This window comes from Castanea sativa, chromosome 4 (genome assembly GCF_040712315.1).
Source record: "Castanea sativa cultivar Marrone di Chiusa Pesio chromosome 4, ASM4071231v1".
NCBI lineage: Eukaryota > Viridiplantae > Streptophyta > Magnoliopsida > Fagales > Fagaceae > Castanea > Castanea sativa.
Window position 1 is genome coordinate 25,825,876 of NC_134016.1, and position 15,408 is coordinate 25,841,283.

Sequence of the window (15,408 nt, forward strand, 5' to 3'; positions counted from 1 at the left end):
GTCTTTTAGTATCATCAAGGAGAGAATATGGAAAAAATTGAAGGGATGAAAAGAGAAACTCCTATCACAAGTGAGTTGTGAAATTCTTGATAAGGCAATTATCCAAGCAATCCCCACTTATACCATGTCATGTTTCGAACTTCCTAAAAGACTTATCAATAATATTGAGACTCTTATTAGGAAATTTTGGTGGGGATATAGAGTCGAGAAAAGGAAAATATATTGGGTTAATTGGGAGAAAATGTGCCGGCCCAAGGGTGAGAGAGGTATGGGTTTTAGAGAGCTAAGTAAGTTTAATGATTCGCTCTTTGGCTAAGCAAATATGGCTCCTTGCTAATAATGAAAATTTCCTTTTCCATAAAGTATACAAGGCAAAGTTTTTTCCCAATTGTCCTATTATGGAGTGCGAGAATTTGAATAAAAGGTCTTATGCTTGGCAGAGTATCATACAAGGCAAACATGTTATTAAGTTGGGAAGGGTTTGGAGAGTTGGAAATGGTGAATCTATTCAGATTAGAGGTGACAAGTTGCTTCCTCAAGTTTCAAGTTCCAGAGTTCTTTCTCTAGTCTCGGGTTTGGCCCTGGATTCAAGGGTCTGTGACATCATAGACCATGATTCGCATATATGGAAATCTGAGTTAATTGATCAAAATTTCTGACCCATAAAGCTTAGATGATAAAAGACATCCCCTTAAGCATTCTAAATATTCAAGACGAGCAAGTGTGGCTGCCTTCAAACCATGGCGAATATACAACACAATCTGCTTACCAGTTATTAGCATGAAAGGAGAGAGATTTGCTACCAAGTAGCTCATCAGGTGGAGTTAACAATCAAATATGGAAGGGTATATGGAACCTGCAAGTACCACACAAGGTGAAGCACCTACTTTGGAAAGCTGCTAATGAAGCTTTACCATCACTTTATAACCTGTTACGTAGAAATGTGATTAAATTAGCTTACTATCTGAAGAGGATAAAATAGGAGACGGATCTTTCTTTGAAGCATGACGGTACGGTATTGACATGTGGATGGTCGACGGGTCAATGATTACAAGGACATGTAATGGACGGTTGTAACATCTGGCCTCTGTTTGTGTTGATTAAGCTTTAAGGAGTCCTAACCGGAATCAACTTGCATCTCGTGATAAGTCTGATATGGCTTTGCTTGATCTCCACGCAAACGTAAGCAAGGAGAGTTTTTGCGTCACACGTTTAACCTTAATCAAAACACTCCTATAAGGAAAAGAACTCTATAAGGTATGCAGAATCGAAGAGGTGTTATCCTAAAAGGAAAAGGTTTCTTGGCCAAGGCATGAGTGGTAACCCTACACTAATATAAATACCCCAAAACCCTCATAAATCAAGGTACGCATTATTAACTCGACTCTAGCACTTTAGAGTTGTGAGAAACTTTAACTTGACCTTCAGAGGGTTTTTGGCCGACACCACACCGGTGCTCTCTGTTAGGTATTCTCTTTTCGTTTTGTAGGTGTTGTTTCGATTTAGGAGTGCGTGCAACTTATTGGTGATTTTTTTGATAGCATCACTATCCAAATTGTAAGTCTGAGGGCGAAGACACTATTCATGCTTTATGAGTTGCAGACGAGTGCTTGTGATATGGGAGGAGGATGCAGAATTGATGAAATGCACTAGGCAGAAGATTATTCTTTTGCTAATCTCTTAGCTGTATTGTTCATGAGGAAGGATAAGGTGGACGTGGATCTATTGGCTATGATCTTGTGGTTGATTTGGAGTAGAAGAAATGCTGCCTGACTTGGTGAATCTACCATTGATTACAATTAAATTTGAACTCGAGCTAAGTTGTACCTGTTGGAGTATAAATTGGCCTAGGTGTGTGACAGAAGAGTAGTAGCAGATAATCCCAGAGCTACCAGATGGATTCCTCCTGATCCCACTCTATATAAATTTAATTTTGATGGCGTTGTCTTCTCCGATGTGGGTATGGCTAGTTTGGGAGTTGTCATTCGTGATCATGTGGAAAGGTCATCGAATCCTTGGCTAAGCGTATTCCAATTCCACCATTAGCAGCAACCATTAAAGCTCTAGCTTGCAGAAGGGCGTTGATCTTTGCAAAGGAGATGAGCATTTTTGACATCATGTTTGAAGGAGATGCAGAGCTCATTATTAAAGCACTGCTAGCCAAAGTGGTCCATCATCCAGAGTATGGACATGTTATACGAGACACTCTTGTTTTAGCCTCTGAGATTCAGATTTGTAAGTTTACTCATGTTAAGCGTGTAGGCAATGAACTACAAGTTTGGATCGAATCCATCCCTAATGATATAGCTCTCCTTGTTACAAGGGATGCATTGTAATGTCTCTCATTTTTAATATAAAACTTGGCCCCCTAGGTATGGATTCTCAAAAAAACAAATGGCAACTAATCCTCTAATATATTGGTTTAGGAAGTATTTTTATAAACTTTTTATGAGAAAAGAAAAAAACAATTAATTATTTTAACGGCTTTTTATATTTCTTTTAAAGTGATGTCAAAACTTTCTTAAAATGGTTTATTAACAATTGCCCTAAGGCACCCGTTAACATAACCCTATATATATATATATATATATATATATATATATATATATATATATATATATATATATATATATTTTAAAGAAAAAAAAGGGAAATTGGGATTCTAAGAGAAATAGTATCGATACTTTTAGAGGGAGGTTGTGGCACTTGCTACAAAAGTGGGAGGATAGAAAATGAGAAATGAGTGGAAAAGTGAATGAATAAAAATAATTTAGTTTTTCCCCCGTGCATTTGGTTGAGGGAGTGGAAAAATGGAGAGATTGAAAACTTTATTTGGTTGAATAGAAAGGTGGAAGGATAGAAAATATAGTTTAAATAAACTTACTTTCATTCCCCAAGTACATAAAAAACAATTTTTTAATAGTTTATACAAATTAATTTTTTGATTACTACAAACTTACAAATTAACAAAACTAATAAAACATCTAGCAAAATAATAACTAATAATAAAAAATAAAAATAAAAAGTTGCGCTTGATATGGAAAAAAAAAAAGGAAAAAGAAAGAAATAAAAAGAGCCAACCATGAACTAACATGTGCACTATACCTAGGAAAAGGCAAAACAAGAAGAAAGGAAAAAAATAACAAAAAGAGAAAAGAAAAGAAAAGAAAGAGATAGTAGTAACAGTAAAATTTCTATTAAAAAAAAAAAGAAGCAGCAACATTGATAAATAAAGTTAAGGGTAGATGGGTACTTTCACATCAAACTCACTCCCTCCCCACTTTTCTCTCTTTTTTCTTCCCGAATTGAGAAGAAAAAATTTTCCTCTTAAATGGTGGGCTCAAAGAGAAAACTCCATCACACCCATTTTTGTTCTAGTTTTCTCCCCAAATTGAAAAAAAAAAAAAAATCCCCTTAAATGATGGGCTTGAGGAGTAAACTTCACCACACCCATTTTCTATCCCCCCTCCCCCCTCCACCCTCCATTCCATAACCAAATAGATCCTAAAGGACACAATTTTCAGTATAAATTAGTACAAAAGCTTTCTCATAAGGTGGCTAGTAATTCTTTGATTTAGCACATGATCAAACCCTCACTTTCCAAATCCCAAAAACCATATCAAAACGCTGCTTGATTCATCAAAAATACAAACCTTTAGTGTTAGTGATGAAGCTGAAACTTGACCTCGTCAATATGCTCCTCGTCGGTGTCGATGGACGATCTTCGGTGCCTGCTATTCAGAGAAAAAGAGAACAAGGGAGGATTTCGCCGGCGTGAGGCCAGCTGAGAATGCTCTGATGCTAAATTCAGATTATAATCACTCAAAATATGTTTTACACAATTCTCTCTCAAGTTTTTCGTGTCCTTTTACCTGAGTCCCATTTCCTTTTTATAGTTTGCTTTTGGTCAGTGCAGTTTATGTCTGTTAATGCTGTTTTAAGCGTTTTTCTCTTGAGAGGAACGTGGCATTAATTGACAATGATGATTCCATTTAAGGTGTAACGGATGATTCCATTTAAGGTGTAACGAGTGACCGTTGAACCATCATTGTTCTTGTAACTGGTCCGGTGCAGTCATTGCTTATTAGCTGTCTTGATTGCATTTATTTGCACCATTAATGAGTGCTGGTCTAGCACGCCTCAAAGGACAACGTGTGATGCCGGGATTTTACACTTACTTTCGTCCCCGACTCGAGTGTGGATAAGATCGTCTTTTGCCTAGACAATCTCATTTTGATACTCGTCAGTTAGGATCAACCATCAACCCTAAAACCAATCATCAAGCCCTGTACACGCAAGTAGACTTTTTCACATTTTGATTGTTTGATGTCAAATTACTCAGAATGATATCTTTTGATGATATGCGTTAAATTAGGATCAAGCATACTAGTTTTTAAATTTTAAGTTCATATGTTAATATGCTATTCATATGCCCAAAAACTCTGTTTTCAAAACCCTTAACTCAATGCTAGATTTTATTTTCTGTGAATGACATGCTATTTTTTTTTATTTTTTTAATGACATGTTTAGATGATTTGATTGCAGGACATGATGCTGGCCAAATATTCTAGGGTGGGTGCCTAACACTTTCCCACTCCATTAACTTAGCCTCTAATCTTGGATCAATGGTTATAGATTATTCATATCCAAATGTAATTTTCACAATTTTTAGAATATAACTAATAGCTTCAAGTCAGCTATTTTGTTTAGATTATATCTAGATCAAAACCACGTAATGTTCCTTATTATATCATTGAGATGTAAATTAAAATTTTCAATCAATAATTTTTTTTAATTGTTGTGGTGTTCTTAATTTTTTCATTAATTAAAATAAGTGGAAAATTTAATGTACAACCCTCGATCTAGGAGCTCAAATATCATTAGTTGAACATCTACCTTGAGAGGCAATAAACATGACTTCACCTATTCACTTGGACCCAATTCAATAAAACTAATGTCACAATCTCTCACATTATGATTTTTAGTTTTACAGAGGTTTTGTATAGTAAAATGTCGTAATTGCTTTTCCTATATGAATTTTCTTGAGGACTAGGCCTCCACAATTTTTCCATGGATTGAAGAAATTCTTCTTCGATTTTTACTTCATTACCAATCTTGTGTCTTGCTTTTACTGCTTTCATATTTAATACTTTTAGATTTGGTATTGAAATATGCAATTGAACTGTTTATCTGTGTGGATTGTATTATAACTGGTATGGTTGATTTATAAATTTGTATTATAAAAGACAATGACACCGTCAATCAAGCCTTTACATGTTTCATCAGGAAGGAGAAAATAGCTGGAGATTTTTTGTATAATTTTGAATTAAAAGGTTGAATTTGCATAATAGATGTTAATATAAATAAGCTAGATAGTATAGAATATTTTGAAAGCTGGCAAACTAGAATTGGACAATGACCTGATACCTAGCAAAGATTTTACAATGTAATGCTTCCTGTTAGATATTCCTTTCATATCTTACACAGTATATGCATGGACATATATAAATATATATATATATATATATATATATATATATATATATATGCTTCTTTTTTACTCTCAGAGTCTCTCTAGTTAGGTTAATATATATTATGTTAGGTGGCCATCTCAATAGAATAAAATGAAAGAAGTTTCTGGTTACCGTATCCAATAATTAGTTTGGTGTTGTCGTTAGTGAGAGCTCTGCTACATTTTCCAAACTGTTGCTCCATGCCTCGCCATGTGCTCACCTTAATAAACAAATTGGACATTCTAAAAAATAAGGAAAACAAATATTAAAGAAACAAATTGGAATCAAAGTACTAGTGTGACTGACTGATGTATCATGTACACGCATTAGCATTTCACACCATTGAAATCAGGTAGGAAAGATTCAGCCAAAAAAGAAATAAGTCAAGTAGGGAGACAAGTGACAGGTGGTCTATTTTTCTTGCCATTTGAAGTTCTCTTTAGTTAATAGGGTAGGAAATTGCCAATAAAAAATAATAATAATAATAAAAAAATTATACCATTTGTATAGAGGCATGAAAGTTGTACGCTTTCTAAGTTACTAAGTGGCACAAGATATAATAAGAGTTTTGTAACTTAAAAGCATAACCTAATCTCTATTATTAAGAGAATTAGGATTTGAATCTCCCTCCAACTAATTATAACTATCAAATTATCCTTAAAAAAAAAGTGACATGCGGAACTGAATTCCCATTATTTCATTTGAAATATTAAAAGTATATTTTATAATTAAGATTTAATTTCTGAGACGTGATCATATATAGTGTTACGTTGTTATTTAAAAATGACAATTAACTGTGAAATGAAACCATTTCAAATGGAAAAGATCTTAATACATGACACACATTCTCAGTTAACTTCGTTTCTACTTTGTGTTGGATGAAAATTCATGCACCTACCTACCTGACTTTTTATACGAGCACTTTGATCTCTCCTAAAATATTAACAGATAATAGTGGCCCATATCTCTCATTCACTCTCTCTCCTCCCCTCAACCACCATCTACCATCTTGCATGCATAAATTCATTCATTATCAAAGAGAATACACTATCAACCTCAATGCCTCATCTTCCTAACATTGACTCTGTAGAGAAATTTAGATAACCATTTCTGTAAAGACTCTCTCTCTCTCTCTCTCTCACACACTCATGGGGAATGTGACATCTTGTGCTCCTTCCATAATCTCAAGTGGGGCAGTGAAGGTCTTATTCAGTGATGGAAGACTGCGAGTCTACACAAGGCCAGTAAAAGCAGCAGAACTCATGCTAGAGAACCCAGGTCAATTTGTCTGTGAATCAAGCAGCCTCAAAGTTGGGCATCGGATTCAAGGACTTTTAGCTGATGAGGTGCTAGAGCTGCGCCAATTCTACTTTCTCCTTCCCATGGAGTTGCTCTACTCAGTACTAACATTTGAGGAAATGAGCTCTCTCTCTTACAAGGCTTCCAAGGCTCTGAAGCATATAAGTTTTAACAACTTGGGGAAGATCTTCCCAGTCCTAAGTGAGTTTTGCATGTTTCCTTCTGAATCCAAAACAATAAATACTACAACATGTCATCAGCAGGAACCACTACAGAGGTACTCAAAGCAGAGATCATGGAAGCCAGCCTTAGAGACTATTATTGAAAGTTGAAATACCATGTAGAAAAATGAGATATAGCGGTATTTTGTCTCTATTTCTTCTCTTCAATTCTTTTTGTTTTTGGTGTTATTTTTTGAGATTACCAGTAATAAAGTTAAAAGGGTAAAGTGATTAAATTTATGAGCAATGTTACATAGTTACATAAACAAATTTCATACATGTTAAGTGGACAAGTTATTATTGATTCTCATACATGCTTACTACTGTTTTGTATTTCACCATGTAAAATTTGTTGTCAATTATGGTGTGTCTGTGGACTTCTGTAAATTTACAGTTCTATGTCCTTTGTTCATATATATTCCACTTTGATATTCAGATCTTATACTAATCTGTGGCTAACATTATGATCTGGCAACTCAAGTAGATCATTGACTCAAGAGAAGAGTAAAATGAAAATTATAATGTAATTCATGATTCATGATCAAAATGGCTCCACTGCCCGTATAACACAAAAGTTCAGCGACTTACAAATGTAAATATGGTAAAACCTCGCAAAATTTTCATAAACATCATTTTTTAATAGAAACTTAGAATGATGATTACACTGTTAAATTCGATTTTTTTTTTTTTTTTCTAATAGCTTAAAATATTAGGCTAATCGATAACAGATTGCTACACAGACTAAAGGTCTGCACAAAACTGGGGGGAAAAAAAAAAATCAAAACACAGAGGCAACTAAATTTGGCTGCCTCACAACGGAGGACAAACACAACAGCAAACCAAATTACAACGAAGAATGATGTTGATATGAGATTCAGGATAAGGACCACTGCCCTCAATCCTTGCTTTCAATTCTCGTTTAATAGTTAGTAGCCAAAGATCCTTCCTTCAGAGGGAACAGAAACCATGATCCTCTGTTTCCAAATGCTATATACAACAGCACCCAAATTAAACTTGCAAACCACAGAGCACACTCTTTCCATTATGACTTTCGAACTGATGCTACCCCACGCAAGAAAAAAAAAAGGAGACATAATTCTTGGATGTGTTCAAAATTTTCTAAACCCATTGTTTTAGAACTTAAAAGCCCAACTATGTGTTTGACAAAGCCCATACCCATGTTTTTTTTTTTAGGGTGGTGAGAATCAAGTCATCAACGACAACCATGACAAAATTAGGTCAGCCAGCAAGTGGAGACCTAGCTGAAACAAATCCCCTAATATCATCTATTTCCTTTCCTATGAGATGACCTTGGCAACACCAGTATCAAAGGGATGGAATCCCTCAAATTTCCTCTTCTGTCGGCAAAATCTCATCAAGAAAATTTTCAAGAGATTTGATACAAAATTTTCAAAATTTTCAAACGTTCAGAAGAGTACCCTTTCAATTGGGGATTTTAGAGCATATCATGAATCAAGCCAATCAATTGTGTAGGTCTAGCTACTTTCCTACGGATACAACTTGTATCTAATAACCAGTTCCACTATATATGTTGGATTACGGACACATGTCCAAAATTGGATAAATGTTCATATCTTAACGTGTCCAATGGAATTGGACACTAAACACAACTATCATATTTCCCCTCTCCCTATCTTATATCTTAAAATTTTTGTTTCGGCATCTTGTGACAAGTTTGAAGTTATGACACACTAACAAAGTTGTCTTTGTATCTTGGAGAGCAACGGCCTAAGTCATCTACATCAAAAAAATTTACTAGTGAGGGCAAAATCGCTTCTTAAGAACAGCCGATTTAGATTCATGCCTCGGCTCAAAAAATTGATAAGTCCTTGCTTCTCTAAATTTTGAAATTCATTTACTGACTTTGTTAATTAATTTGAGCAATCTTCTTACAATATCTTGAATGCCCCCTGATTGTTGTATAAAGTAATTGATTTTGCTCAAATTAATTAACAAAATCAGTGAGTGAATCCAATAGATATTTCAGTATAGTAGATAAATTTAGAATTTAGAGAAGTATGAATATATCAAGTTGTTGCATTGAAGTACAAAATTGAATTTGTTCTCCTTGAGAAGCAATTTTGCCCCTAGTAGGAATGGATGGTCCGATACTGAATAACCGAGTATCTCCTCTAGATGGAAGAAGATTTTCTTTAAATAAAATGAATGTGATATTGCAACAATTTTCAGAACAGAACTGCTACCATAGCTTTTGTCTGGCAACAAAATCAATGTAAAATGAATGTGATAACCTTTTTCGGTACGTAGTTACATAACCACTGAGATACGGGAGATAGTGCAGCAGTTTATTAAATCGTTGTTGTCAAAGCCCATTCTTGGCTCTGAGTCTCTGACCCCGTGCTGGAAATGTGTCTTCTGAGTTTTGTGTTCACACCTTGTATGCCCGGGAAAATGTTGGTGAATGTGGGGAAGTGTTTGTGAGTATGGGTTGCCACTAATTAGGTTTGCAATCTTCTAGCCTAAGAACACTAGTATTGGGGTTGTAAAAACCTCCTAGTTGCTATTTTAGCAACCAACAAGCCAAAAATCAGCCATATCTAGGGGTGGGTATCTTTTTTTTTTTTTTTTTTTTTTTACAACCTGTGAATAGTTGGTTCTCATAAATCAGCCCCCCTTCATTTCTTCTCTCTATCTCCTCTCTTCTCTGACTCCATGGTTGGAATCTAAATCTCAAGAGTTCCTTCCACTCTCTCATCCTCTAAGTTCTTGGGTTCCACAAGGACAAGCCGACATTGCTAGATTTGGCGACGTGGTGGTGGCGTGGTGGTGGCAAGTGTAGATCAGCGATGGGTTCTCCTCCGCTTCCAAGTGTAGATCAGCCGTGGGTTCTCCTCTGCCTTCTCCTTTGCTTCTAGGCGTAGATCAATGATGGGTTCATGTCTTCTTCGGATTTTGTGGGTTTGGTGGGTCTTGGTGTTTTGTTGGGTCTATGGTGGTGGGTCTTGGTGGTTTGTTAGGTTTGTAGTGGTGGTTTGGTTGTTGTTGTTTTTTTTTTTTTTTTTTTTTTTTTATGGGTTGTGGTTGATATTGGCGGGTAGTAATGGGGAAGAGTTATTAGGTAGAATAGAGAGATGGGAGAGAAGAGAGAGAAATAGATTTTTTATATTATTTGATTATGTAATTTATATTATTTTATTGAGTTGTATATAAAAATAGATACTAGGATGTGAGGTAAGTTGTAAAATGAGATGGTAAAATAAATAAAGTAGTGTTTGAAGATGTAAAATAGGTGTTTTTTTACATCCCCCATTGCTAGTGCTCTAAGGGTGGATCAAATCAAGCAAAAACTAGGGGAAAAAAGAAAAGAAACTAATTTAAGGATTCTGTAAAGTTGTGATTTACAACTATGTATATGTTAGCTTTAATTCCGTGTTAAATTTCATTGTATTTTTGTTTAATCATTTCCCAGTATTTTTGTGGGATTTAATGTAAGGGCTGTGTGTGAGAGTTTGGTGAAGAATTTGTGAAGAAGTGGTTTTCACGACCTGACTTGCGATTGCTAACTCGTGAAACAAGCCACATGAGAAGCACATGCTATAATTTGAAGAGTCATTGACATGCTGATTTTGCGAGTGATTCACAACTCAGGCTAAGTTGCGAGTGACCCGCGAAACTCACTGCCTATTGCTTTTTGGAGTGTGACTTTTCACATTCTTTACCGACACTATATAAACTCTCATTACCCACAAAATGTAAAAGGAAGAAGGAGTATTTTCTGAAGAAACTTTTGAGAGAGAAACCCTAGCCAAACACTTGAAAGTTAGAGATTGTTTTACCCACAATCATCTACATCATTTCTCTAAAGTTTCCATCTACTCCTACCTCTCCATCTACACATCCTTGAGAGGTTCTTAGCCTAAACTCTTACCTCACTCATTCTGAGCGTTGAGAGAAGTTTTGGTGTCTTTGGGATGTTAGGATATATGCCATTTAAATCCTACTGTATGATGCTATGTATGACATTATGTTGTGATTAATAAAGTTATTTTATTATTATCTAAAATAATGGTAACATTAATATTTGGATATTATTATTTAGTCTATGAGATGCATAATATGTTATTTATGTGATTTAATCACAGATGATATAAATCACAAGTTCTTTGTAAACTCAAAATTTTAGTTCGTAGTCGATGATGAAATTGGGCATTTCATCTGCGAAGACTATAACATATCAACTAAGATGATTTATCTTGATCATGGAAGTGAAAACTTCTAGTTGACATGTTGATATGTGTTAAGAGTTAAGCTATATTGAACTGGACCGCTGTGAAATTTATAATTCTCCTAACAACTGTCAAATGAATAATAAATCTCACGACTTTTATTTACATGAACTCTTAATCCTGAGAGAATAATGAATCTGATCATGAATTATGGGTTGCTTTAATATATCAGGAGTGAGATCTAAAGTCACAATCAAAACCTCATATTAGGCAACCACATTTAATGTTAATGGAATATATATTCTCAAGATGGAATTCATAATTTCTTAACTGAGATATAAAATATTTCCTTAAGATAAGTTTAATGGGTTTAGTTATTCAAAGTGTAGGCTTAACTACTTTAGTAAAAATTTACTAAAATATATATTTATGAAATTGGATTTCATAAATATATGATGAATAACTTAAAGGATTAAATCGGGTACTCAAGAATTAAGATGTAGTAATCTTCAAAGTGGCAGTCAATATTCATAACTTTGTATTACTACAAATATTTTAATGAAGGGGTTGTATGTATAATAAAGTTTTGGGATATAATTTATTAATAATGCCTAGAATGCAATTATATTTATATAGTGGTATTAAATATAATTAATAGTAACTTTGGACTTGTCAAGAGTTGATAGAAAAAGCCTAAGACCCATTGGAGCTAGAGTCTTATTTGTTCCCTTTTGGTCTCACTCCAAGCCACATACTAAAGCCCAATTGGAATGACTCAAAATGGTAACTCAATTAGATAATCAGTTAGAAATAAGGAGAGAAACATACAAAATTTCATAAGTTTTGAATAAGGAATGAAATGGTGTATATGTGAGTGTAAGCCACTTTATTATTCTCCCTTGAACACATACGTATAAACTGATTGAGAGACCACACTTCTTGGGCGGAAGTGAAATTGGAGTGAAGATTAAAAGTGTTCCCAAGTACTTATAATCTTTGGTTTTGAATTTCACCGCACTAAGGCACGCTCTCTTGTTTTTGAATTCTGAAATTTACATAGTACATGTTAACAATTGTGAATGAAGTAGATCCGTTAATTTTCCACTACGTATGTTTTGTATAAGATACAAACTATGCTTTTCCAACATGGGAAGCATTGGAAGGAGCCATTGAGTGGCAGATGCAATCGGGCGGAATTGCAGGATCTAGATAACTAGTGAAGACAAGACTCCGAGAAGTTCGTTAGTAGTTAGAGATTGGACGGCTCAAGTACATTTGATAGATTAGGCTTGGAGAGTCTTTATGATATTCATGTACTCCAACTTATTCACTAGTGGATCAATTTCGGCTTAAAGGATCACGGAGAGGTTTTTCGCCAGGCACTTCGAATTCCTCTTTGATAATATGTCTCGGTGTTATCTTTATGTTTACATCTCTCTTTCCTACTCTTTAAGCTTTACATTTATTGCTTATTGTACTTGCTTATGGCTTAGAGTAGTGTTCCGGTTTATTGCGTTTGTTTTACTCTTGTTCCGCACTTAAATAAATTAGAGTAAAAGCAATTAAGCCTTAATTTAAAATTGGGGACCTAAACAAGCATTAGTGTTTTCATACTAATTGAGTTTTCAGATTCTATTATACACGAGAAGATGTTAAACACCTCTCAACATCAGTTGAATGACAATCAACTCATTTTATCCATCTCTCATGCATATTGTTCAATAGTGGTAACCTCAATATTCTTACCCCCTTAGAATGAGGGTTTTACATTGTGGAGTCGTCACTTCTTTAATAAGGCATAAAAATAAGAAACCGGAAAATAATGAAATACATCTTTATTTTATTGAGAAATTTGAGATTTCATTTTAATAGAATGAAATACATAAAACTTAAATGAATTTTTCCTCTAGTTACATGGCTGTGATTCTTGTGAATTAGTTATTGACAAGTGCATGATATTGGTGTTGTATTGGCGTGGAAAATGACATGGCTCTAACATGGTTGCTGACGTGGCTAATGACATTGTTTGGGCCGATGTGGCTAATGCTAACACTTGCTCATTTTCGATGGAGTATAGCATGTGGGGGTGCATGAAAGTGCATGGGTTATAGTCAACAATGCGTGGTGACATCAAAACAACACATACATGCATGTGGAAGACTAAATTTCTAGTTAGAAATAAAGTCAAACAAGTAAAATAGTTTCACAAATATGAATTATATTGATGAATATGTGGTACAATTTTCTGAGATTATAAAAGAGTGATCCTCTGATTCGATCGTCATGAAAGACTTGTTGATTGGAATTGTAATAATGTGGTTTTGTCTTGAACACCAAATATCTTTCAATTTGGCTGAAGGATGGATCGAAAACCCTTGAAATAGAATTACAATGAATATCGAGCTATGAGTTTGTTAGAAATTCTTTGTTCTTCATGTTCTTTGTGCGTTCTTCGTCTTCAAAGGTTTGTGGTGGAAGTTCTTCGGTGCTTTGGAGGCTTGAATCCATAGAGTTTCATTGACTCTTGGTTTGTTGAGGTTTCTAGAGGCTTTTGAGCTTGATTCCAGTGAACTTTGAGATCTAGGAAGATGATTTGGATGATTTCTCTTTGAATGTTCTTCGTATTCAAATGTTTGTGGCAAAAGGTCTTCAGGGCTTTGGAGGATTGAATCCGTAGAGATTCACCAATTTGTAGTTTCTTGAAGTTTCTAAAGACTTTTGAACTTGATTGCAGTGACTTTTGAGATCTAAGAAGATGATTTGGATGATTTCTCTTTGAACGTTCTTCGTATTCAAAGGTTTGTGGCAGAAGTTCTTTGGGGCTTTGGAGGCTTGAATCCGTAAAGCTTCACCAATTTGTAGTTTCTTGAAGTTTCTAGAGGCTTTTGAACTTCATTCCAGTGACCTTTGAGATCTAAGAAGATTATTTGGATGATTTCTCTTCGAATGTTCTTCGTATTCAAAAGTTTGTGGTGGAAATTCTTCAGGGCTTTGGAGGCTTGAATCCATAGAGCTTCACCAATTTGTAGTTTCTTGAAGTTTCTAGAGGCTTTTGAACTTCATTCTAGTGACCTTTGAGATCTAGGAAGATGGTTTGGATTATTTCTCTTCGAATGTTTTTCATATTTGAAGTTGAAGTTCTTGAAGTTCCTAGAGGCTTCAAGGCTTGATTCTAGCAAAACTTCTATACTTTTGAATCTTCTTTGATGCTGCTTGTGCTCTAGATGTCTTGGTGTGTAGAAATGTCTTAGGAAGACTTCTATTTATAGGAGTTTGGGGGTGGGTGAGTGACATGTGGCGAAGCTTGATTGGTGACATGTGTCACAGTCTAATTGGAGGAGCTTTAAGACTTTTTCTCCAAGACATGTGGCATCTTTTGACTGGCTGAAATGTTTTGATTTTCAAAGTGACATATGTCAGCACCCGATTGGACTGCTTGTGTCATCGCTTACACGCGCCGAGTTGCTTTTGTCATTCTTTACACGTGCTAATGTGTGATTGGTTTTTGCATACATTTTATGTCCCTATTTCAACGACACTTGGCAAATTTCTGTTAGTTTCTGAATAGTGATAGCAAAAACCTAGTAGCAGTACGTGACGCTTTATAATTGGCTGTACTTTGTGGACTTTATAGTATGATGTGTCAGCTTGTGATAAGTCGGGAATTTTCCCTCTCTACAATGCAGGCGCATGGCTAATGCAAGAGGCACTTGGAGGCACGTGGCAAACAACATAGAAGCTTTTGGTGGAGCGTGACGATACATGTGGGATAAGAATGAACTTTGGTTTAAGTCAGTAGACCAATTTACAAACAGGGAACTAATCTGTGTGTCGAGTGAAGAGTTAGCAATTTTGCTATTGCTGTTGACTTGTTGGTGATATGTTAGAGAGAATTGCTAAAGAAGTGGCTCGGTGATATGTTAGAGAGAATTGCTAAAGAAGTGGCTCTGATACCATGTTGAAGATAAGAGAAAAGAGAGAGAAAGAACACAAAAGAGTAAAGTGAGTAATTTGTATGTATTGTATATTGCTGTGTGTATCATTGACTATGGGAAAGGCCTAAATATTTAGGTCTAAGTGTTTGTAAAATGAACAAATATCCTTGATTAGGGCTAAGACACAGTAATGGGTCCTTGATTTTAGCTCAATCAAGGAAATATACAAGGA

At 35.1% G+C, this 15,408-nt stretch overlaps 1 protein-coding gene across 1 annotated transcript; it reads left to right on the plus strand.

Moving 5' to 3' along the window:
• Positions 1–6,517: 6,517 nt before the first annotated feature.
• Positions 6,518–7,232, plus strand: LOC142630514 (uncharacterized). Its single transcript, XM_075804507.1, has one exon. The coding sequence runs from the start codon at positions 6,662–6,664 to the stop codon at positions 7,142–7,144; it is 483 nt and encodes a 160-aa protein (XP_075660622.1). The 5' UTR covers positions 6,518–6,661; the 3' UTR covers positions 7,145–7,232.
• Positions 7,233–15,408: the final 8,176 nt, after the last annotated feature.